This window comes from Miniopterus natalensis, chromosome 1 (genome assembly GCF_054644295.1).
Source record: "Miniopterus natalensis isolate mMinNat1 chromosome 1, mMinNat1.hap1, whole genome shotgun sequence".
Taxonomy (NCBI): domain Eukaryota; kingdom Metazoa; phylum Chordata; class Mammalia; order Chiroptera; family Miniopteridae; genus Miniopterus; species Miniopterus natalensis.
Window position 1 is genome coordinate 142,037,933 of NC_142081.1, and position 26,051 is coordinate 142,063,983.

General features: G+C 40.2%; 1 protein-coding gene across 2 annotated transcripts in view; it reads right to left on the minus strand.

The window, feature by feature from the left end:
- The window catches only part of NFKB1 (nuclear factor kappa B subunit 1), a 98,844-nt gene that overhangs the window by 7,988 nt on the left and 64,805 nt on the right, over positions 1 to 26,051 (minus strand). For both annotated transcript variants that reach the window (XM_016223599.2, XM_016223598.2), the window contains exons 8-18: positions 25,345 to 25,449; positions 23,200 to 23,291; positions 21,338 to 21,476; positions 15,004 to 15,147; positions 13,623 to 13,712; positions 12,168 to 12,353; positions 10,833 to 10,974; positions 7,288 to 7,402; positions 1,445 to 1,646; positions 784 to 953; positions 361 to 463 (exon numbers count right to left, since the gene is read on the minus strand). In XM_016223599.2, coding sequence (XP_016079085.2) covers positions 361 to 463; positions 784 to 953; positions 1,445 to 1,646; positions 7,288 to 7,402; positions 10,833 to 10,974; positions 12,168 to 12,353; positions 13,623 to 13,712; positions 15,004 to 15,147; positions 21,338 to 21,476; positions 23,200 to 23,291; positions 25,345 to 25,449 — 1,488 coding nt within the window. The remainder of the gene's footprint in view (positions 1 to 360; positions 464 to 783; positions 954 to 1,444; positions 1,647 to 7,287; positions 7,403 to 10,832; positions 10,975 to 12,167; positions 12,354 to 13,622; positions 13,713 to 15,003; positions 15,148 to 21,337; positions 21,477 to 23,199; positions 23,292 to 25,344; positions 25,450 to 26,051) is intronic.

A 26,051-nucleotide genomic window follows, 5' to 3' on the forward strand; every position in this document is an offset into this window, starting at 1 on the left:
TTCTTATAACAATGCATTTTTCCTTCTGGGGGCTTCTGATGTGATGAGACTGGTACTGCTCAGAACTCTGTAAGGAATTAAATTCAACTCTAAGATCTCTTGTCATGAGAGTCAACCTGAACAACCCAAACCCCAAACGAACAGGTGCATTAGAGAGTAGAAACTAACATGACTCTCAGGATGAAGCCCAGGATTCCTAGTGCAGACAGTGCTGTTCAAGTGTGATCTGCCATAGAACTTTTTCATTCATGCTTTTCAGTGACAGATCTGTGGCTTACAGACAGTGACGGGGCTGCTGGCCTGAAGTTGGGTTTGCAGTCCTGATACCATTTTCCACAACTGACTGCCAGGCTGCCTTACCTGCTGCTTTGAGAAGAGCTGCCATCCGGGTGGAGCCTCTCCCGGCTGCTATGTGCAGGGGTGTGGTTCCATCATAGGTGGTACTGTCTACATGGGCATCACCCTAAAACCCAGTCCACACAGAAAAGGGTTAGTTGAAGGTTCTCTCACCCCTTGTCCCCATGTCCCCCTGTTTCCGTGGCTCCTTGAGTTATATTACTAGCACAGTTGCTATCTGGGGCAGGCTATGCTATTGAAATAATCCTGTTAGAGCTCCCTGGCAGGGTTGACGAGAATGCCTGAAGCTGCAGCTCTGAAGCCTTGTGTGGACATGAAATAGAGGTGAATGTAGGGAGAAAGGCTCTTACCAACACCATTTTTTGAAAAGATTTTCCTCAGTCTCCCTTGAAATTTAATGCAAAGGCAAATATGCACATCCTTTACCTCCAGGAGCAGACAGCCGGCCAAGGAGATGTTGTCCTGCTCCACAGCCAGGTGCAGCGCCGTGCGGCCCGACTTCTGCTCCGGCGCGTTCACGTCCACCCCGGCAGCCAGCAGCAGCAGCAGACACGGCATGCTGTTGCTCAGCACGGCTATGTGGATGGCGGTCAGACCTGCAGCCCAAGCACAGGGACAGTCACGGTTGGGAAGGCTGTCACAGGGTGGCCCTCAGTGGAGCTGAAGGAAATGACTGGCCCAAGGGGAGGGAAGGCTGACGGGTTTCGGCACATCCAGTGCTGAGAGAGTCTCTGTTCCAGACAGTCCTACAGGAGCTGTGAGTCAACTTCTGCACGTAAACCCACAGTCTCCCTTTATGTTCTCAGGAGACACAGAGCAAATAAACATTCTCTGAATAAACAGTGCTTTCTGTACTTCAAGCCCGGTGTGTGTCGGTCCTCTGCTTGTTCCTCTCCCTAACTCTCCCAAGTCATCTTTAAAGGAATCAGTTACGGTGAGCAGCAGACATTCCCACAAAAGACGGTCAACGCCATGCGACTAAGTAAAGCACTTTGGGTACAAATCAAGTAACACACGTTTATCAAATAAATACTAACCATTTAGAAAGCAGATAGAGATTATACTGGATGGGTGATTTTTCTCTTACCTTCCCCATTGGGGTTGTCGATAAGTAGTGCTGCCTTTTTGTGCTTGAGTAAAATACCGAGAATTTTCTCATGTCCTTCTTTGGCAGCTAGGTGCAAAACCGAGTTACCCAAGCGGTCCAGGAGGCTCAGGTCGGCCCCAGCCCTCAGCAAGTCCTCCACCACAGCCTCCTGCTTGGTGATCACTGCCAAGTGCAAGGGCGTCTGGGGAGTCGGAGAAGGGGCAGGAGATAACACTGTCAGTAGCAAACACTTACAACCCATGGGCTTGGCAGCTGTCACGGGTTTTAGATGGAGCCATACTATGGGCCAGTTTCCGTTCCCAGATTAATTCCTCACCTTTGCAAAAGAACTACTCCCTGCCCCATATCATATGCTAATAAAGCATATAAACTGGACTAACCAATAGCCACTCAATTATTAAGATTATTTTTCCATTTATAATTTTTAATAGCTTTCTTGCTTCTCATTCCAGCCCACTGACTGCTGATTTATTAACTCATCTATGAGTAAATTTAGTATTCTTGAAATTCTAGTAGGATTCTACCTTCAGCTTATAATTCCACATATTAACAAATCGAATCAAGGCTACAGTTTCACTGAAGAAGTTCAAACGAACCACTCAACTGAAACCAATGAACAAAGGTGCTGCCATTCTATACTAACATGGGAAAAAGATTTGTTAAATTAAAAAATATTGTTGCATGGACTGGCTCCATGAGACCAATCAACAGAGTTCTCTAGGCCCCATTTTATAAAATGTGTGCAAGGATTCTATGCTTCATAACCGGGACGACAGTACCATCTCACTGAGAGGCTCAGGTGAACAAACAAGCTGATATGCTGACACCTAGTAAGTAAGTAAAGAGTCCATTTGATTCCCTTGCCCATGAAGCAGAACCTCAGCGGATGCAAGTGAGATGTTTTGAAAACTGTGTGTTTTCAAAATGAGTAAGACAAATAGAATCATGAAAGTATCTTTCAAAGAACTGAGGTCACTGACAGAGACTAGCAACATCTTTTTATACAAATCAGTCTATTTCACAGGAGCCTGTGAAATCCAGCCCATCCAGTGATAATTCGCTTAAACTTCCCTCTCGGTAAGCAGGTACTGTAGAAGCGTCAGCTAACCACGTCCTGGCTGGTGCAGGGCGACCACAGCACATGGGGACTTGGGTGAAAGATCTTGGTCATCTAAGTCTCAATTACAGTGATTATTTGATGTAAAAGAAACAATACAGGATATTTTGCCAAATTTCTATTCTCCCCGTTATTTTTTCCCCTTCATCTTTTAGGGCTATATCCTGGCTTGAGATGGAATGATGCCCTCAACCCTTTAGATATGTAGTCTCCTGGCTAAAAGCCTTCCTCTTAAAATATAAACAAGTAAATAAAAGCTGTGTTTATTTATCAGAGATGTTATTTGGGGAGATGGGAAAAGAAAACAGAATGAGAAAAGAAGATCTGAAATGATATTATAGCATTCAGAGGTTAGGAATTATTTGTAGTTTTAATATAACTTTTTTTCCATATCACACAAATTCTGTACTGTAAGAGAGGATTTGAAAAAATTAAAAAACAAAAAGTTTTCTCCTATGGTCCTACCAAAGGTTTTCTATGATATTTCAGGCTTTAGATCTTAAACCCCAGGGTTATATCTTACACAATTACACAGTATGGGGATCCAGGAACCCTTATGCTATGCCTGTTGGCATGTGGACATATGTAAACATTCTTCAGAGCCAAGTAGACAAATACCCCAGCAGCCCAACTCCTGCATGTATATCTGAGTGATACAAATCCATAGGGGGGCTGGGTGAGAATATTCACCGCAGTATTATCTAGGAGGTGGGAAGCAAGACGCTGGCTAAGTGTCCACTGCTGAGAAACAGGCACATTACAGGTAGAGGATGTACACTGCAGGATTCTCCTCAGAAGTAGAAACAACGAACTAGCTCTACACACAGGTGCGTGGGTGAATCCCATAAATAGAGAAGGTGGAAATCTAGTGACATGTAGCACGAAGTCACTTAAGCATTTTAAAAACACATGCATGAAGAACTATACAAACACACACAAATGAGTCCATGTAAAACTGGTTAAACCCAAGTAAGATATGTGGATTCTATCAGTGTCAGTTTCCTGATTTTTATACTGAACTATAGTTATGCAAGATGTTACCACTGGGGAAACTGGGTGAAGGGTACATGGGACCTTCTGGTACATTTTTTGTAACAACTTATGAGTCTATAGTTATATCAAAGTACAAATGAAAGGAAAAGGTTAATGCAGAGCAGGACCACTATGTATAATATAATGTGGATTGTGTGTGAGAATATACTAAAATACCTACCTATTTAAGGGATTAAGATGTACAAATTGCCAGTTATAAAAAGAGTCATGAGAATGTAAATACTTCATCGGGGATATAGTCAATACTGCTGTAATAGCTACGCATGGTGTCAGATGGGTACTAGAATTTTCAAAGTGATCATTTTGTAAATTATATAAATGTCTAATCATTATGTTGCACACCTGAAATAGTGTATGGCACTATAATAGTGTATACACAATAGTGTATAATACTGTATGTCAACTGTAATTGAAAAATTAAAAAAATAAAGTTTATATGTTTATGTAGTTGCTATGTGGGAAAATACTTACAAACACAATAGTTATACTTGGGAGTGGAGCTGGGAGACTTGTATGCTGCCAGGGAGGACAACTTGGATTCTCCAAGGAATGTACATCCTTTTGTGCCATTTAAAAACTATGAATATATATTATATTTATAACTGAAAACATAAAAATTATGTGCACAACCCCCCCCCCCAAATGTTTTATAGGAACATATGCAAATAAAACAAAACCACATCAAACACACTGGAGTGGTTGTCTATGTTGGGACGAGAAGAGGAGAGGAAAATAGGGTTTAAAGGGAAGAGATTTCAGAAATATTTTCAGAAAAACCTTAGCTCTATGAACTTGGATTATTTTGAATGTATCTCTAGAGGGTGGGTGGGGAGAGAGATTTGATTATGACAGATGGCCACAGAAATGTACTAAGATTAGAGAAAGGTATTTTGGGATAATGTTTAAGACAGTTACCAAATAATCCAAATTACTTAGAGAAGTGTTCACTTTCTCATCAAGAATAGTTAACACAGAAGATAAATGAGAGTCCAAGCTTAGTGGTTTCCAGCTCTCAAGTAGAAGTTGCCACTGGGTGTGTGTTTGAGACTTAGAAAGCATACCAAGAGATCCAGAATCTTTGCCCACTAATAAGAGTAGTGGTAAGGGAGGGAAAAAACAGGCCCATATTCTCCTGAGAGTTCCCAAATCAGAAGGCTCAGAAGTGGGATTGCTGGGTCAAAAGGCAGCTCAATTTTTAATTTTTTGAGGAAACTCCACGCTGTTTTCCATAGTGGCTGCACCAATCTGCATTCCTGCCAACAATGTGCTAGGTGCCCTTTTCTCCACATCCTTGTCAGCACTTGTTGTTTGTTGATTTATTGATGTTACCATTCTGCCAGGTGTGAGAGACACAATAGTGTATACACAATAGCGTATAATAATGTATAACAGAGGTGATACTTCATTGTGGTTTTAATTTGCATTTCTTTGATGATTAGTGATGTTGAACATTGTTTCATATGTCTCTTGGCCATCTGTATGTCCTCTTTGGAGAAGTGTCTATTCAGGTCCTTTGCCCATTTTTTAATTGGATTGTTTGTCTTTCTTTTGTTGAGTTGTATGAGCTCTTTATATATTTTGGAAATTAACCCCTTATCAGATGTATCACTGGCAAATATGTTCACCCATACAGTGGGTTCCCTTTTCACTTTGTTGATGGTTTTTTTTTTTGCTGTGCAGAAGCTTTTTAGTTTGATGTAGACTGATAGATATCAGAGCGGAACGGGTGGGGAGGATGGGAAGAGATTAGCCTAAGAACTTATACGCATATATGCATGGCCCATGGACACAGATAATAGTGTGGTGAAGACCTGGGTTGGGGCAGGGGCAGGGGCAGGGGCAGGGGCTGGGTGGAGGGAGGCAAAAGGGGGGAAAAAGGGGGACATCTGTAATACTGTCAACAATAAAAAATATATTAAAAATAATAAATAAATAAAAAATTTAAAGAACAGCTCAGAAGTGTCAAAAGTGGTGGTTTCAGGGTTTTTGTCTCTAGCACAGTGGAGTCTCAATATATGTAACCAAATGATACAGTAGGGAGGTTAGCACATAATAAATCACAACTACTAATCCTGTTGTGCTGTGTCCTTTGCAGGTCCTATTTATAAACAGAAAAGCAAGTAACTCCTTGAATCTGACCTACAGGCAGTGAACTAAGAGGTCTTTGAAAGGAGGACTGTGAAGGGACAACGTCCCGTTTCTAGTTTGACTTGCACACTTGAAGTGGTAAAAAGGAAAAGTTAGTCCAAAAGCCTGAGGGAATCAAGCTTTATGGGCCAACTGACTTTCCAAATACCACCAACCCTCAAAATGGTATGAAAGATATTTGAAGAAGGTATCCTTCAAATGTAGTATACCTAAAATTAGACCTCCCCCTAGTTATTTTATATTATGAGTCAGTGAGGAATCCCTAACTTCACTTGTCCTTTGATATTAAGCCTGACAACCAGAGAAGCCTTAGGTAGAATGGGAAATTGTGATTTTGCCTTATCAGGCTTGTTCACAGATAAAAATCTATTGACAGCTACACGTAAGCATTTTAGTACTTTGTGGAAATAAACATGATTCATATCACCTGCTTTAAAAATTGAGCACTGGAACAGGCCCTTTTTCACGTAAATAATGGTATGTGATCACTGTCATATTTTTAGAGTGAGAGATGCTTGAATCAGGCAACAGAGCACACCATCCAGGCCAAGGAGGACTGGGTAGTCACTTTGGGTTGAGTGAAGGCAGGGAGAAAACAGGAAAGCGGAACAGATGGTGTGAACCAGTAGACTGGCACAGAAGACTGGTGGGGCCAGGAAAGAGCCTGGGGAGAGAGGCGGGAGCAGCCCTGGAAAGCAGAACCCTCCCCACCTCGTGCTAGTGAGGGCCCGTAGGTCCCTTAGCCAGAGAGGCTGGCCCAGGTTTCTGGGCTCCCATACCCAGCATCCAGGCTTTCATTCTGCCCAGTTTTAATCCCCTTTCCTCACCTGACGTCTGCACGTGCCCTTCAGACTCCACCTGAGGCTCCACCTAATTTCTCTCTCTGCAACGCTGAAGACCTTTGTAACTGAGTTCCTCAAGTTGCTCCTAAGCCCATTTCATTTTTATCTAAGTCTGATTTGGGCAATCAGACTTTGGTGTTTCCTGTTTCCCTCACACCGAGCTGTCTTTCTGTTTTTGAAAGAGTTTTTCTTTCTCAAGCAGTCTTTTCATTTTTTTGTATTCTGATTTCATCAGCACCTTTTGTTTGATACACATTTAATCTAAGTGTTGTCAGAATGTGTTTCAGCAGACCTCAAAATTCTTGTAAATTATTGGCTTTTCAAACTTCATCTTTTTCAATTTTATTTTCCTTGACAGATGTGATGCATTTACGCTAGGATCTCCCTCTAAATTGGATTGACTCTGATGGTTTCTAAAGTTTAAGGTTTGCCTTCCTCCAGCAAGGTACTAAATTTCACTGTTGGGTGATTGCTGTGACACTCACAGATCAGAGCATAATTCATTTAAGAACATTCCTAAGTGATGGGCTTTTAGGATCTTACCTGCAAAGATGTTTTGTTGTGTGTTTTGCTACTGTTAACATCATTAGAAATAACACACACACATACACGCACGTATAAACCATAGATTTTTCATTTGTATCCCTGACATTTCTGCTTACCTGGTAGAGATCATTTCTCATGTTGATAATGTCATCCAAAACCAAACCAGATGTGACTTCTAGCAGATCCCTCACAAGCTGAGCATGAAGGTGGATGATTGCTAAGTGTAGGACACTGGAACAAAAATATAATGTCAACAATCAACTAAAATGTTAATAAAAAAAAGATTCTCAAGACATAATTAGACTTGTAGACTGCATCTGGCTCTCATACCTAGTTTTCTTTAGCCCCCAAATGTTTTGAATCTATAAAATGTCTGAATCTGAGGTGGGGTGCTCTTCTGCCTGCCCTTATAAGGCTCCTACATGTATTTATGGTGCCTGCCTTGTTTCAGGTTGAGAGCTGAGTTCAAATCCCCACTCTGCCTCTGTGCAATGGTTTCCAGGCATTTTCTCCTCTAACTTTCCCTGACATGTAGATGATGTAATGGAAGTGCCTGAACTTGGATCTGTTCAGAAAAGTGCAGCTAGCTCACCTAGCCCTGTGATCCTGCAAAATACAATGTGGTGGCTTTTTAAGATTTTCCGAGATCCCAAGAGGGGAGAATGGAGTCAGGCTTTTACTAGTGGGAGAAGACTCTTGAGGCAAACTTCTGAAGGAACAACGTGAATGTATTTCTCCCTGGCAAACATTCCCTCAGCCTGAAATGGTTTTGTTCCTCTCTTCTCTGCCTAGAGAGTGCCTCTCCATCCTTCATATTCCAGCTCAAACCTTACATCCTTGGGAAAGACTTCCCCAACTTCCTAGGCAGAGCGAGTTGTCTCCCCTTGAGTTTACTGCTTGGCTGTACAACTGTGATTTTCTATACCTCTTTCTCCCTCTCTAGGCTGTGATGTTCTCAGAGGCTGGTTATCTCTGGGTCAGCCTTACAGGCCTAGCACACAGTTTAGGCACTATAATAAGGATGACAAAAGGAACCTAGTGGCTTACACTAACAAGGTCAAAAATACTGGTGGTGGCCAAGCATTGCTCCATTTTTTAATTGTTAAAAAAACTTACTATTGAAATTAATTTGATAACAACAATAAAAGTGGCTATTGTTTGTCTAGAGCATCGATTTACCGGACTGCTAAGCACTTGACATACATTATCTCATTTATCGTAACAACGATCCCGATGAGGTAGGTAATATTATCCCCATTTTTCAGATGATGAAACTGAGACTTATAGATATAATAGAACTCAACCCAGGTCACAGATCTAGTGAGTGGTGAAGCTGGGATTTAAGCCCAGGTCTGTCTTGCTCCAAAAGTTATCTCTTAATCCTGTTTTAGGGGTGAATGTGCACTGCTCTGAAGAGCTGCAGGTGAACATCTAAGAGGATAAATACTCTGAAGTATGGGCAGACTGTGATGCAGGACATACTCACAGTGGCACACAGTGGCAGTACACCTGGGATCTGAGGCATAGGCTGGATCTGCTCTAATTTAAAGATAATGGGTGTCATTTTATCCAGGCCTTTTTCTTAGCAATAGCAAGTACATCTTCTTTGGGACTGAGACTGGCACAGGAGGGCCTCAAAAACTAAACTGACTCCATTACTTGAGAGGTATTTTTAAATGGATGATCTCAGAGTTTCACTACTGTCTCTTGAAATGAGAGGCTGGAAGGAGACTTCTGAAAAAGCCTGAAGCTTGACGTAGACATGATGCACATATACCAAGAAAAAGGCCACACTTCAAAAGTGGCCTAAAAATTTCCATGTGCAGCTCAGCATTTCATAGCAGAAGTACCTTCCCCTCCCCCCCAAATCCTCACACCCTCATGGGAATTTCCCCAAAACCAGAAGTTTTTATTATTTTTTCTTTATTGTATTTTCTGCGATGACTAATAGCCATGGGATTCAGATTATTAGCTGCATATGACGAGCCCAGTGAAAACAAGAGGCCTGAGCCGTGAAGGCCAAAAGGTACCCCTTGTCTACATTCTTTTGAGGACCCATCTTTGGTCTCCCTAAGTCTCAGCTCTCTGTCCTCTAGCTGTGGCAAGCCCGAGAGCCTGCTTGTACAAGTATGTCTGGGAGACTCTAAGTCTTGATTTCCTGCTTGGGCAGGGAAGGCCACCTCCTCGGCCCTTACATATATGTCTGGAGCCCTTACACATGTCCATGCCTTCCCCTCTGTGGACCCACTTGAAGCATGTGCCTTGTACCCTTTCCACAATCCTCCCGTCACACACCAACAGTCTCTTTCTAACTCGTGTGCGCTCGTCTTTCTTAGGCTCATCAATTCAACATGTCCCTAAAAATGTTACTTCAATTGCTGCTGTCCTGCCTTGGTTAACTGCTTTCTCTTGTGCTTATATGCTATTGAGTGCTAATTGGATAACTTAACCCAGTTAAAAAACATTCTGCTGTTCATGACATTACACAAAGAAGGCTATACTGGTTCCTCCCGTACTGTATAACAAGGCCAGTGGTTATACCACATCCTTGGTTACGCTGCAAGGAAAGAGAACAAAGGTCTCTGAAAACCTGAGATTGGCACTTTCCTAAAGCATTTGGTTCAGTTTTTAAGCTGAGGTTTAAAACACAGCAGTCAAGAGCTCTTTCACAGAAAAGGATTTCACTGTCAACACTATTTTTGGAAGGTTTTAGATAAGGCATTTGACTTGAATCTGAGGGCTGCTACCTCTTGTTATTTTTATAGGCTGCAGAGATCATTTTAGAAGTCTCAATGAAAGAACGAAGAGAACTGTTTTAGAAAGAAGCCAGGTGGCTTTGCAAATATTAGCCCAGTCACAGTAGGAATGGGAGGAATGGTGTTGGGAATGTTAGACTCCCATGCTATGTGGGTTAGGGCAGTCATGAGTCTGAGCCAGTCACAGACTGGTGACCATTAACAGAGGAAGTAAAGAAGGAACCAGTAACTGGGAAAGAATGACAGTTGCCTCTTAATTAATTTGTTATGCTGTTTTTCTTCTTCTTCTTTTTAAAGACTACAGCACCTAGTATTTTCTGGCAGTCTCCCACCTAAGTACTAAAACTAGGCCTGGCCCTGCTTAACCTTCCAAGATCAGAGGCGATCGGGAGGATTCAGAGTGGTATGGCCATAGACTGTGGTGTCTTTATTGGGCTTTCTCTTGAGTAAACTATCATTACAAATATACAGTTGGGATAACAAGTGCTTTAGGGATTTGGCAGGACCAGATTTTATTATTACATTATTCCAATCAATAAAGCAAATATTATTGCTCTAAATATTTGTTTACTAAATGTGATTCCAAATTTTATTTCTGTAAATAAAGCAAGGCTTTTCAAAAAGTACTGTTCTCCACACACATCTCAGTTTTCTTGCCCAGAATGTTGTCCTCTTAGATGAGTATTCCAGCAACTCTAGACTCCAAGAGGTGAGAGCCACAGGACGGAGGAAGCAGAGTATGCCGTTCGACCTTACTGACACGCTATTTTCCTTGAGAGAGTGTTGCAGTTACAGGATCCAATAATTTTGATCAACCCTTCTATTCTCTAGCCAGGATGCGCGCAGCATGATTACCTCCCTTCCGCACCCTAAAACAACGCTGGGGTACAGAAGTCCTGACTTACCAGTCCCCGTTCTCATCCTGCACGGCAGTGAGATGGCGCTGCACAGCCAGCAGCATCTTCACGTCTCCTGTCACCGCGTAGTCGAACAGGGCGTTGGCATGCCGCTTGGCAAGCTGCAGAGCCTTCTCTAGGAAGAGATTATCTGCAAGGCAATGACCATGATCACAGCTGAGCTTCCTGTGCTTGCTCGACAGGTGAAAGGCATGCTTGAGGTCAAAACCATCAGCATCAGTGCTCTGATACCTCGATACACAGCGTTTTAGCTGAAAATGCTCCGTTCAGTGCTTCTGGATTGTGTTCACTAGAAAAAGCACAACTGAACACTGGCTCACGGACAAATACAGAGGCTGGTCTGAAAAATCTATCTACAGTTTGTTAGGGGGAAAGAAGTTCAGAAACGTCTGTTATTTAAAGAGGAACAAGCAATCTCCAAAGAATGTTGTTTGAATTTGCCATCATTATAAATTCTCAATCTCAATCACTTGGTGAAATAATCCTTCTTTGGAGTCTTGAGCAACTCTCTCATTAGGCAAGTGTCAAAAAGCACAGTCTCTGGCATAGACAGACAGACTTTCCATGAGCCATTGGTACTTTTGTAAAGTTTGCTCCCTGCAGGTCAGGGAAGGCAAATTGTGGCCTGTGGGACAAATCCTGTGTGTGGCCTGTTTTTATATAGCCCCCTAGTTAAGCAGGGTTTGCTCATTTTTAAAGGAGTGTAAAAAAATATGCGATAGAGACCATATGTGGCCACCAAGTCTAAACATTTACTCTCTTTCCCTTTATAGAAAGTCTTCTGAGTACAATCTGGGATGACCTAGACTCCTGACATATACTCTAATGAGAACTGGTTCAACATACACACAAAAATACACTCCCCTCCTAATCTGAATTTTCCCACAAGGGCATCAGGATAAAAGGAGAAGTTCTTATTTTGAGGCAAAGTTCCACTTTAGTATGACAGTCAAGCTACAATCTAGAGGGGGAGACTATTAAAGTTATAGGAACTGTTCACTATTATCTGTGGTAGAAACGAATTAGATTATATCTCACGATACTCTAAAATTGCATGATTATGACTGAAGAATGCATATATAAATTTCTGCACGTTATAGTCAAAGAAAACACTGAGAAAATGGAAATCTCAGTGTGAATAAAATGACCTGACATATGTTTTTCAAAAGGCATACAGGACTCTGGAGAGCGCACTGACTAGATACCAATATATCATCTTTAGATTAACAAAACAAACATGTCTTCTGGTAATACCTTCTAACACCCAGCACTGGCTCATCCCCTCACCAACCATACATTGTTATCACCTGTGTGCTTACTTACCCTGAAGCCCAGAGCTCTCTTCCTTTACTCCCACTGGATACGTCAGAGTAACCGCATCATCCCTATCTCCAGACCCCTTATCTTGTTCTGTGGTTTCAGTTACTTTCCCAGAGGGACTTACAGCCTCTCTGTCATCACTCTTGTCACAACCTTCAGGGCCATTTTTAGATGAGGTGTCCATGGTTCCTAAGATAAAAGCAAAAAAATCAGCTTTTTTTCAATAAAATCTATTAAGTTATAATTCATTATTTCAATGGAGGTCAGATTATTTAAAATTCTTTTTAAAATGGTCACAAGTAACATGCCTTGGAGCTATTTTAAGTCCTGGCTTCTAAAAACATTTTAAAAATTGAGGTATAACTGATATATAACATTATACTGTATTAATTTCAGGTGTACAATATGATTCGATATTTGCATATATTACAAAATGATCATTACAATAAATCCAGTTAACATCCATAAGCATACACAGTTTAAAACATTTTTTTTTTCCCTGTGATGAGAACTTTTAAGATGTTAAAAAACATTTTTTTTTACACTCTTAAAAACTTACCTCTCTTCTGTTTATTTGTAAGGGACAGAATGAAATAAAGCTCCTCTGTGAATTGCAGGAAAGGGGAATTTTTAAAGTTCCTGAAAGCAGAGCGCTTACTTCTTTCCTATTGCAAGTGAGTGGTAAAGATGTGATCTCAGTTCACCCTCTTCAGTGTGGGAGCAACCCAGTACATCACTTTAGAGCATGCTCTTCCAGGCAACTATGTTGCCTGACAGGTACGCTGAGAGCGCGCCTATGTTTTATGGGCAAACCTGGTTTAAATTCTGGTTCTGCCACTAACAGATATGTCCTTCAGTGAGTGATGAACATTTCTGAACCTCAGTGTTCTCTGACTGTTAAAGAGAGATGCTAATACTTTCCTTACAGAGCCATCATTACGATTTTAAATGTGTGAAAGCAGTGGACATAAAACAAGCATTCAGTAGAGGGAAGACTTCATTGTATTATGTCTTCAATGAGTACACTAGAATGGACATGTAATATAAACTATGAATACACTGCTAGTTAGGGGAAGCATTTGATGGGAAAAGGCTATCCCTATAAAATTCACAATGTCTTCAAAAGTATAGTGTTTGAGAAAAAAAGAGAGAAGAGCTAAGTTTGGTGATTTTTTTAATGTTTGAATGGTCAAGTCTCTATATGTCCCTTTTTAATGTCTTTTTCTTCCCCCCTTCATGCCACTTACAAAGTAAATATACAAGTATAGACATAGCATCTGGAATAGAATTTTCCCTAGGAAGTCACAATTTTTTGGAAAAGCATCTTCATAGCTCATTTGCATTCATCATTTTTTTCAAGATGATAATGTTGCGATAAATAGTGATAAAACACGTAAAAAACCTTTTTGGCATTAATTTTTTCTTCCTTCCTCAGTATAAAAAAAAAGTATTACTTACCATGCTTCATCCCAGCATTAGATTTAGTGGTTCCAGGGTGGAAGGTAATTCCACTGTATGTTGGAAATCCATAGTGGGGGAAGCCATACCCTGAAAGGGCAAATAAAACAAAGGAACCCTCATGATTTTTTGTTTTGATTTTTTTTTAACAAAGACTCAGCACCCTTAGCGTCCTCCTTTCAGGTGAGCAGAGGCTTGGGCGTGGGAGGGCATTTGCCTGACACAGCGCTTCTGCTGAGAAGTAGCCACGACGCATGATGGGGGTCATGGATGATCAGAATTCCACTCTGGCAATTCTACACCGGGGCAAGTCAGGCCGTGCCCAGGCTTGGGCAGACAGGGGAGTCCATGCTGTTGAAAACCCCTCACCCACAGAGGGGAGAGGCCGACGACGACTGGTCACCACCCAAAGTCAGACTTGCCGACACAGAAGTCAGGGAAATAACCTCTGGAGGGAAAAACTGAACCAAACAAAGTACAGAAAAATCTACTGACTTCTCGACAGAAACATGGCTATCACTCTTTATTCTCATGTATATTTGGTAGAAGAATAAAGCAGTAAAAGTCTTTGGGAAAGTAGCTGGTATTAGATGTTGTACTCTACGACATAGTAATTTTACTTCAAAGAACCTAATCTTTAAAAATCCTGGAATAAAAGAAAAGCAATGTGGATAGAAGGGATTCAGTATTACATTTTACACAGAAAAAGGTAACAACAGTCAAGTAAGTTACACTATGGTCTGTTTACTTGATGAACTATTACAAGTCATTAGAATGATACTGAAAAATTTTTGCGTATGTGAAGCTTCTGTAACTTTGGGCAAATGCTTATGGCAATCCGTTGGGGAGAAGCAGCATAATGACTCTCTACACACGATCATGATGTGATGATACTACACAACTAATACAAGCAAATGGATTAAAATACTGTGCGTAAGGATATGCACAGCTGTACTTGGGAAAATGCATGAATATATACTATAATGTATGAACAGAAAAAATTAGAAGTAATGCCTTGGATGGCAGGATTTTACATATTTTAAAATTTTCTATAATTTTTAGTGTTTCCAAAGAGTCCCAGAACAACTATGCCAAAAAAAGGGGGGGATATACCATAATGTTATCAGAATTCTGTGGATAATGGGCCTTGGGTGAGTTTTTTTATTTTTAAAGTTTTTGGTATTTATTATCTACATATTATAAAATAAAATGGGGTATTTCTTTGAAAAAAATTATATTTGTTTGGGAAACTGTAATTTAATATCTCACATTCAATAATGTCATAGCCACTCCACCCACAGAGAAGCTGGGAAATCTAGGGAAACAAAATTCTCCCCTCTCCGATGTGAAAAGTTTTAGAAAGAAGAGACCTGCTTTGTACCTGGACCGGTGCTCCCAGCGCCCCCTCCTCCACCGCCAGTGCCGTACATGCCTCCACCTCCAGCCCCGGCACCACCACCGCCGCCAAAACTGTCCGAGAAGTTGGGCATGAGCTTCTGCCGCTTCCTCTGCACTTCCTCTTTATCTGCCGTTAAAGGAAGAGAAACCAGAGGAGAAAAGATTGATTCAGTTCCACTACAAGCCACAGAAAGAATATTGATTCTGATGGTATTTTTAAACATCTTAAAGGGAAACAGAAAGCACCCAAGGAGGAAGAGAGGCCAAATTTCAAGAAGCATTATGTTTATTCCAGTGACACGAAGACTGAGAACCAGCCTGAGAGACCACAGAACAGTACACACCCAAATCCTCTCTACCACAGTCTCTTAAGTCTCCAATGCCATTCAGATTAGTGAGAGACCAGATTGCCCACCAAAGGTTGAGATACTGGGTAAGAAACACATTATTGAGCATTTTCACTTGGTCACACAGAATAGCTCTGGCTAACAAGCTAACACGAAGTATGTATCTCCCATGAGCTGAGTGCTGGGGATACAGAGAAGCAGGACATAATGTCTTTGCTGTCAAGAACCCTCCAATATAATTTTAAGGTGTGGGGGAAGACTTAGATAGCACTATAATGCTATATATGCTGAATGCATGGTGTAAACTAGTGTTCCAGGAGTTCAAGGAAGGACCTTAGGAAGGGCCAGTGGGCTGGGAAATTCAGAAAAAGCCTCCTAGAATCAACTTTATATCAGGAGAGGGCAACAGGAGGGTGGTCTGGGAAGGGGATACAGAGGGAAAGTAATGAAGGAAAGAATGTGCACTGTGTGCTAATGAGAACAGCAGTGGCTCAGTTCAGTTGAAGTGAAAGGTTAGTATGAGGAATTCTTGAGAGACAGCTGTGATTGGGACCACATTGTGGAGCTCCTAAGGGTAAACCGGAGGGATATGACTTACAGGCAGGAGAGCCGGCCACTGTTTCTGAACTGGGGAATGATGTGTGGCACTGGTATTTTAGGAAGATTCATCTGTCATTGGTACATCAGACAAAATAAAGAGTCAAAGTGAGAGGCAGAGCCCTAGCCGGTTTTCTCAGTGGTTAGAGCGTCGGCCCGCAGAATGAAGGGTCCTGAATTGGATTCCGGCCAAGGGCACGTACCTCAGTTGCAGGCTCGATCCCTGGCCCTGGCAAGGGCATGTGTGGGAGGCAACTGATCAATGAGTCTCTTTCACATCAATGTTTCTCCCTCTCCCTCTCTCTCTCTCTCTCTTCCCCACTCTCTCTGAAAAGCAATGGAAAAAATATCCTCAGGTGAGGATTAAAAAAAAAAAGTGAGAGGCAGAGACAGTGAGACATAAGTTGATGGAGAGTGTTCCTTAGTGGTCACCATAATAAAAATGGGTGGGCCCCAGAAGTACAATGAAAGAGGGATGTGTGCCCCTTGGGGTGATGAGTGAGATACGGAAGGCTAAAGATCTATGACTACGACTTGACTAACATACAGTGACTGTAAGTCTAGGTGCTCCTTAGGCTCTTCCCTCATCCCTCATGTGGTTGCTCTGGTTTGCCTTTGCTTCTCACGATCGGTGCATCTTACCAGCCCCATTGCCCCTCTGAGTTCTGGCACTGCCTTTGTGGTCTATTGTTCTGCGCTTGTTTCTTCTTTCTGTTTCCCTTTCTCTTCTCTGGTTTTCCTACTATTAATTTTTTTCCTCTCTTCTCTCTTTGGGGCTGAAGGAGTGCAAAAAGATTTTTGTTTAAATGGAATAAACAGTCAATGTGGTATCAGCAGCCTGATTCTTAACAATTGTCCTATTTCTGATTCTTCAATGTCAGTTGTGGCCGTTATGTTCAGAAACACCTTCACTTATTTCTAATCCTGCGGTTATTTCTGTCATCTCAGGGCTAGAAAGACTGCTGTTGTTTACTGATTATCTCGCGATCATCTGAGTGTAGTTGAAAGATGAAACAGGGGAAAGTAGGGTAGCAAAGCACACACTTAGTAAACCATCATTTAAAAACTGAGCATGTCCAGACTCGTTAGGGAGAAAAAAGCCAAGGTGGGTCAACTTTGAAGAAACTATGCTTCTATAGAAAGAGGTGACCTCAAAGTAGAGAAACACTAATAATTTCCTTATCAAAAGTTTTGGACAGATTTATAAAATTGTCCCACCAGTTGTACAATAACTAAGAGTCATACTTATTTACTCATCCTATAAACTGCTGCACTCACAGAGAATATTAGTTCATTAGGAATGTGAAACACAAGAGGGACACGGACAACTTATTCATCCTCAGAAATAAATATCTATTGAATACATGCTTTGTAGCACAGAGATCATTTTGTATTTGCTATGTTCTTCTTCTGAATGTACACTGGTTATATTTCACCCTAAAATGGGAATTTTTAAGAGTCAATTAAAAAATATTAACTATCCTACAGCCATTAAGATTTCAATGACAAGAAAAAGATACAGAAAATTCCATGTGACAAGCTTTTATTCTTTTATTTATTTTAAAATTTACCTTTTTTTGTGAAAAATATTACAGATGTCTCCTTTTTTCTCCACCGACCCCTTCTGTGACAAGCTTTTATAAAAAAACCCTACAGTCCAAATTTCCATGGAACTGAAGATGACATGAAGATTCTCACACTGGGTTGATTTACCCATGTGGCCTGCCTTCAACAGTGGCATCATGGGATGTCCTATGAAACACCAACCTATTCTAGAAGCGACCTAAGTCTAGAAGGCTACTCTCCATAAGCCTTTATGTTATAGTTGAGGAACCACAGCTAAGATGATTAAGGGACTTGTCTGAAGTTAGCGCAGAATGAAGGTCAGTTCCAAAGTCTAGCGAGCTTTCCATTATATTAAGCTGCCATTCTTTGAGAAACACTCCAAAATATCTTCACATCCTTTAAAAACTGATGACTGAAGGTAACAGGTAAGTTTATAGAAGGAGATAAACTTTAAGACTCTACCACCTTTTGCTGTGCATGTGCCTTAAAGATACATCATTCTCACTTTTCAGGTCTAGTAGGCCAGTAAAGATGCCTTCATTTATCCTGACCATATCTTTCATAATTTAAAGATTATACTGTTCCTAATCTCCGTCTTTTCAGACTGAAAAGTCACATGGTCTTTCTTTGCTTTTGCATAGCGGTTCCTCACCTATTTTCTTCCCTTGCTAATCACCACTCTCTTGATTATTTTAACTATCTCCCGTGGACTCAAACATCTCCATAAAGTTTTGAGGAAGTACAATGCCAATGACCATAAAGGATGCAGAGTTCAGGGCTGGGTGATTCTGAACAATGAGAAGACTATGTTATATTTATCTAATGTCCTGCTTGAAGGCACTGAGCATATTACTAGCATTTTGGATGAGGTTGGCAACTTGGTTGGTCAATCAATAAGTCAGCTCTCAGATATTTAACGAGCATCTACTATGTGACACATACTGTTCTAGATGCTGGAGGTATTGTAATGAACATGAAAGACCAAATCTGTGACCAACAGAGTATCCCTCTTGCTGGAGGTAGAAAGAAGACAACAGACACATAAACTAGTAGAGAAGACAATTTTATATTGATAAAAATAATGAAGAATATAAAATTAGGCAATGAGACAGGGAGTGGCTGCAGGGGTTGGGGGCAGTGGAAAGTGTACAATGGCTTCTAAGAAATATATATAGTGATTCCTTGGGTTGTATAGTTTGGATCATTTCCATACACTTATTCTTATGTTAAATGGTCTGCTATTTTTCTGACTAGTAAAATGCTTGGTGTGATCGTTTCTACTTGTGAATATTTCATTTTGGGATTTTATAATACAAGTTTTATAGACTAAGGTAACTTGTTATCTTCAATAAAAGAGTTCTAATTTCACAATGACTCAATCAAAATATACGTCGGCCATTCTTTCTGTGGAGCTCAACTGCTAACTCATCTTTCCAGATGGTTCTTCTTTTATTGTTTGTATTGCATGGAGCTTTTAGTCAATGATAGCTTGGAAGTAAGTGCTTGAAGCATTTGGGTGGGATTTTGAACTTTCAGGATACCCCATTCTCTAACCTCAGTCTCAGACAGCTCTAACCATGAGAGAGCAGCAATAAGAGTAATAGCCTTAACATGTTCCTTTTGCATGATATTCTCCTGATGCCCAGATACCCCTGGGAAAGGCAGACATGCAGCCTAGAAACCAAGTTCAGCCTTGAATATTACTAGGCTCATACATAGCTGGGTTTCCCCTTTTAACATGATTTTCTGTGTCAGGAAAAGTGACATCATTTTGAAGACATTTCAGGACAAGAAATCTACCTTTTTTCTCAGAAAGTCCAAAAACTTTGTCTACTTTTAAAGAAGAATGTTTAACCTAAAGCAGTGATTTTCAAATTTTATGCAGACTGAAGCATTCAGAAGACCCCCAGGAACCTCCGGGGGGGGGGGGGGGCAAAGAAAGGTGAGAGTGCTTCTGGGAAAGGCAAAGTGGCAGAGCTGTCTGTACTTCTATTTTAACAAGAGCCCATCAGGTTTCTATTCTGGGATGGTACATGGAATTTCATGTGGAGGGAAAAAGTCTCCTCTGCTGACAGTTTTCAAACCAGCAGTCATGGAATGCACTACAAATCTGACTCATCCATGGAGAGGTCGCAACCTCAGAAAAGAAACAAGAACTCATGAAGGAGCTAAATGTTCCTGCCACAACACGAATTCTAGGAAAAGAAAGTTCTTCTTAAAATCACCCATCACGTGGCTGCCACAGAATGCAGCACACGTGTGGATCGTTGCTAAGGCACCTTTGTGATTTCCAACCTCAGCCAGGACCTGGGGGCCCTGTGACAATCATTTACTAAACTCCCTCTCTGGTCTCACTTCCCTCTAGTCCAGGGGTTCCTAATTTTGTTTGTGCCATGGCCCATTTTGCAGTCTGTGAAGTCTTTGAATCCCTTCTTAGAATCACAGTTTCCAATATGTAAAATACAAAATAGAATTACAAAAAAGCTGATTATATTAAAGTACATTTCTATCCATGGACCCCTTGAGCATCAGTGGGCACCAGGAAAAGAAATATGTCACATTATTTCTGAGAGCATTCTCAGTGCTGAATTTCCCACCTACTCCTCCCTTTGGATTGGCCTATTAGGAATTTGCCACAAGAACCTAAAGTGCAACATATTTTAAACTGAGCTCCCTCTTTGCCCACCCAAACATACTTTTGCTTCCCTGATTCTTTCATCAACTCAACCACATCATAGCCTTCCTAGGCTGGGATTCCTAGAACCATCTATGACTGACTGTCTTCCTCAATCTCAACCAGCAACTGGTTCCTCTTGACACCAACATTTTGAATCCACCTTCTCCTCTCATTCTTTGCATTAATACCTTTAGTTATCTCATCATTTCTCACGTGGATTCTTGCATTATTCTTCTGCCTCACTGCTGCCCAGATAGTCTTCTCAGGGTTTATGTGAAGAAGTCAGAGCCATCTTTTCAAATGCAAACAGGCCTGGTCACTCCCCTCTCCAGAATCAATGCAAAATGCTTTAGCTTCCAATCCTAGCACTTCAGAGCCTGGCTCTGGCCTTCCTGTCCTGCCCTGGCCTCAGGAGTCCATCTCAGTGCTCATAACGCTCATTTTTCTTTGAGCAAACACAAATTGTTTTAGCTCAAGTTTCTGAAGCCTAGGAAATCCTTCCCCTTTTTCCTTTCACACCCAAATACTGAAGTATATCCCCAATTTTAAGGGTCTTGAAGAAGGCTTCTTCTAGGTGGCTTTAGAAGCAAGGGCTCTCTTTCTTCTGCATTCTCACTCATATGTGCTTGTGGACACTTCACTTTTGGAACTTATCAAAATAATTAATTTGTATTATCACTATTTAAGGAGACTATTACCTCCCCTTCTTGGTGTGTCTTTTGAGAGGAAAGGAATGGTGCTTTATTCATTTTTATAGTTCCACAAGACATGGGGCTGAGTCTTCTGTTCACCTGCCTGAGGCCTGTGGGTGGAGTGGCTCACTCTCCTACACAGCAAGCCTTACCTTGTCATCTTTGCTGCCTTACCCTGCATTCCTCAACAAATGATAGTTTCGAATTCTCAGATGTCTAAGTCTCATATAAGCTTGGCAAAAATAATATTATTTTAAAAGGTTAGACTTAAATCCATGACCCAAAAATAGTATATTAATTCTCTCTTCTCCAAAAATAAGTATCATGGATCCAGGAGCCACTTACTAGAAGCTGTTCCAAGGAGGTGACTAACTGATATTTGCTAACAAGCTTGTCCTCTTATTGAAACAGGAGCGAGAGTATAGGCAACTGAGTTACCTTTGATTTCAGGGTAGTAGAGAAAAGGTTTTGGTTCGCTAGTTTCCAAATCAGATTTCCTCCGAAGCTGGACGAACACGGAGGCTGGTTTGGTAATGTTGACGTCTTTATACTTCGGTGTTTTGAAGACGATGGCAAACTGCAGGATACAAAGATCTAAATGTTAGGGTAGGACTACATTTTTCCCCAGAAATGCTACTCATTAAACCCATTCTTTATGCCCAGTGTTTAGATATAGTGTAAAAAACAACAACAGCACGCTAGAGAAAGTTACAAACTCAGAATTCGATACCTATAGATTTAAATTAAATTCCCTCTGAAACTGAAGCAAGACCGAAATCTTTATTAGTTCATCTAATAATTCAAATGTCTTCATTTGTAAATAATCATGTGAAAAAACACTCTGCATACACCTTCTCCTCTTTCAAATTAGCCTTAAAAGCCTCCAAGATTATTTACAGCAACATCAGAAAGACTGGTTGTGGGAAGAGGGAGACGAGGAAGGTGGTACTATCAGCCTTCAGGTCTGTTGATAAGGAAACTAAACCCTGCAAAGAAGACATCATCACAGGGTCAGTTTATTTTGAGATGAGAATGGCCAAGGCTCTAGGCATATACAGGGCATTCTGCACCACCTCTGGCATTTTTACATTTTTTTAGTTTGACTTTTTGACTATGTAATATAGTCATAGGGATCAAGTTTTTGTAAAATATAAAAAGGTATATAATGGCATACATAGAAATTTCTTCTTGCCATTCCTGTCCCCCATCCAGGCAATTGTTACTGTTTCCTTGCCTCCCCACACACAGAGGTAAACAAAGAGAATTTATTCATTTCTTTTGTATTCTTCTAGAGTTTCTCTATGGATGTGCAAATATGAACATAGACTCTTTGTAATATACACTTTGTTTTGTATCTATCTTTAAAATTTTTTAATGTTGTATCTTTGAGATCTTTCCATAGAGTACTCATTCTTTATAATTAAAGTCAAATGAGATCTTTTTCATAGAGTACTCATTCTTTTAAATAACTGCATAATATTCCATCACATAGATATAACATAATTTATTAATTGGCCACTTATTGATGGATATTTGGATTGTTTCCAATTTTTGTGTGTGTGAAAACAGCATTCCTCAGTCATGCCGAGTAATCATTAAGATGGGGATTTAGCATTTTCAAGTCTTAGCCATATACTCAGTTGTCACTAGGAAATCTTGATTTATCTTGATGATATTAGCCTCAACCAGAAGCCTCTTCCTTTCAACACTTTTCATTAGAATACCCTTGTAACAGGTTTCACCATTATTATTCCTGTAGAACACTGTTATAAACTGATTGTGTCCCTCCAAAATTCGTACGTTGAAGCCCTAACCCCCAATGTAGCTGCCCTGGGATATAACGCCTTTATGGATACAATTAAAGTCAATGAGATCATAAGAGCAGGGACCTGATTGGACAGGATTAGCGTCCTTATAAGAAGAGACACCAGAGAGCTTACTCTCCCCACCACAAGAGGACACAGTGAGAAGGCAGCCATCTGGAAGCCAGGAAGAGAGCTCTCAGCAGAGTCCCACCCTGTCAAACCTTGATCTGGAACTTCTAGCCTCCAGAACTATGAGAAAATAAATTTTTGTTGTTTAATCCATCCAGTCTATGGTATCTGATTATAGAAGCTTTCCTATAATTCTATGGCAGGCAACTTTTCTGAACGACCTGTAACAGTCTTAAAAATAGTACTCTTTTATGAAAGTTAAATAAATATTTATAATTTTTCCTTTTTCATGTATGGAAACTAAGTACTAAATTTCAAAAGGCAGAAAATGTAGAATTATCATCATCATCATCATCATCTACTTACTTGTCTATGAACATCTGTTGGGGAAAAATCTCCAAATCCTTCCCAGATTCCACCATTTTCCTCCTCTTCATAAAATCGAATCTGGATGTCATCTGCGAACAGTCAGAGTCAGGTGTGTTATATCACATAGTGTAATAATATTTATAAACATGCTGAAAAAAAAAAGTTGGTTCAAGATTCTACCTACTATATATTTAAATTTTTGAAAGTAATTAATATGAAATTGACTTTTGAATAATTTAAAATTTTCACAAATAAAATAAAATAAAACAAAATTTTCACAAATCACTTAATTTTTTTTATTAGTTACCACAGTCATGGGCCCCGAGTTTCATTTACAATGACAGATTTACCTATTCAATTTGAATTTTCTCTTAATCAATCTTTGACCTTCCCACTTCTGCATCTCTAAACCAATTCACTCTTGAGGAAGATGAAAGACAGTGAGGAATATCAGAATCCCCAAATGTGAGTCAACTCGATACAGATTTGCAAAATAATATTTAACTTATATAAAGTTTATTATATTGCAGACACAGTTCTAAGTGATTTATAGGTATATATTAACTGATTTAATCCTCACAACAATTTTGTAATGCAGGTGTGCTATTAATATCTTCATTTTGCAGAAGAGAAACTGGAGTCTAGAGAGGTTAAGTAACTTATCCAAGGTTGAACAGCAGTAAATGAAGAAGCCAGGATCTGAACACAGACAGTAGTTTCTGACTTAAACATTCTACTATGCTGCCTGACTATAACACTTCATTAATCCTTATTGGAAAACTGTTAAAAATATTAAGTTGGTCAAGTCCCACTAGATTAAATTAGAATGCCTAAATTTCACACTTCAGTCATGGATTCTACTTTTGCAGACATACGACACTGTAACTTGGGTTGGCATCTCCCTGGCTTGCCTGGGACTCTGGAAATGTGTATTACTCGGACAGAATGGGTTAAAAGAAGGCTGGTACCAGGATAAGCACAGAAAGTGTAAATTTTTTTTGGATAAAGGTATATACCTTTACCTTAAAATCTGATCCTATTTTTTTCTGACTTTTTACCTCAGAGCACTTAGCCTCAAGTGAGAATTTTTTTTAAAGCCACAGTTCTTTCACTTAGGGGCTATATTTCCAGTTATGTATCTGCTTACTCTGAAAATGCTCATCACTTTGTAGTGAGTAGATCTTTATTATACTATGCTTGCAATCATTTTCTTTTAAAAATGAGTGAAGTTTGAGAAAATAACACAATCTCCTTCAGTTTTTGCTAATTTATCAATCTTGTACTATACTTAATGAGATTAGTGCCAAGAACTTTTCCTGAAAGTCAAAATTATGAGAGAACTATGCTCTGAGAATTTCCCTAATCATCCCACTCTCTTTCTTTTTCTTAGCTGACATCGCAATGTCACGTGAAAGCATTTGGGGAAGCTCTCTCGGAGCCGCAACAAAGCATTGTGAGATAAACAAAACACACAATTTCATATTATGTAAAACTTTAGAGGAACAAGTGGGTCTTCCAGTAAATGAAGCCTCAAACATCTCTGGAGTCAAAAATGACAAAACTGAAGCTCTCTTACTTTGGGCACATCATGAGGAGGCAGGATTCTTTGGAAAAGACAATAATGCTGGGAAAAATAGAAGGCAGCAGGGAAAGAGAAAGGCCAGATATGAGATGTACTGACTCCATAAAGGAAGCCATAGGCATGAGTCTACTGGAGCTGAGCAGGGCTGCTGAGGACAGGACATTGTGGATGTCACTCATTCCTAAGGTAGCTGGGAGTCACAGCAGACTCAACGGCTTGGCAGCAACACACACAAACATTATTTAGTGTGTGTGTGTGTGTGTGCGTGTGTGTGAAGCATGGGATATTATTCATTTATCTTAGTTTAACTAATTTCAGATACAAAACTTTAAAGTATAAAAGCACTGAAATGTCACTGATTACCACCATGTTAGAATTTCTCTTAACTTCTGTTGACTATTTTAAAATGAATTAGCTGGGTTAAAAAACAACAAAACAGATAAATTTGGAAGAGGTGAAATGTATATATTTCAAAGGGATATTACTGGGTCCACTGCCAAAAAGCGACTCAAAGACACCTTCAAAATATTTCACATCTTGAGATCACAGCATATATTTACCTTTCTGAACCTTGTCACAGAGAAGATAAATCTCTTCCCCTCCAGTTACGCATCCAGCCGTCCTGTCCATTCGTACAATTTTCAAGTTGGACGCATTGGGGGCTTCTGTCCACAGAAGAAAAGCAAAAAACATCTGGTTTATCTTCTGCTGCAAAAGCCAATCTCTTATGAGGGACCCTGCCCTTAGCACACATTAACCAAGAGAAAGTTTAAATAGATGCTTTCACTTATATTGTTTTAACAAGGATAAAAATAAAACAAAAATGTCTTCTGAAGTCCTCTGAGCACTCTTGGGCATGGGTCATTTATTACCACCAAAAATAGATGAGGCAGATAGGAGCAATCTCTGTTTCTCCTACTAACAGAGTAAGAGAGACTGATACAGAAAGAAAGATCTCTTCTGATGTTCTGGGAGGTACCAAACCAAAGGGTTGGTGGAATTTCAATTAGGTCAAGACTTAAGCCCAAGCTTATTTCCATGATACTGATATACCATTTACAAGAGTCCTAGAAATTTAGGAGAAGCACAATTCTCTTAAACTATTTACTAATTTTTATTCTACATAAAAGAAAAAAATGGAGATGTTATATTTCTTTTCCCCAAACCAAATTAGAATTTTTGTGTGGTTAGGGGCAAAAGTTTTCTGTGGTAATAGTATAAAGCTTCCCTTTCCCCCCCCAACAGCTGCATTTTAAAGTGATCTTTG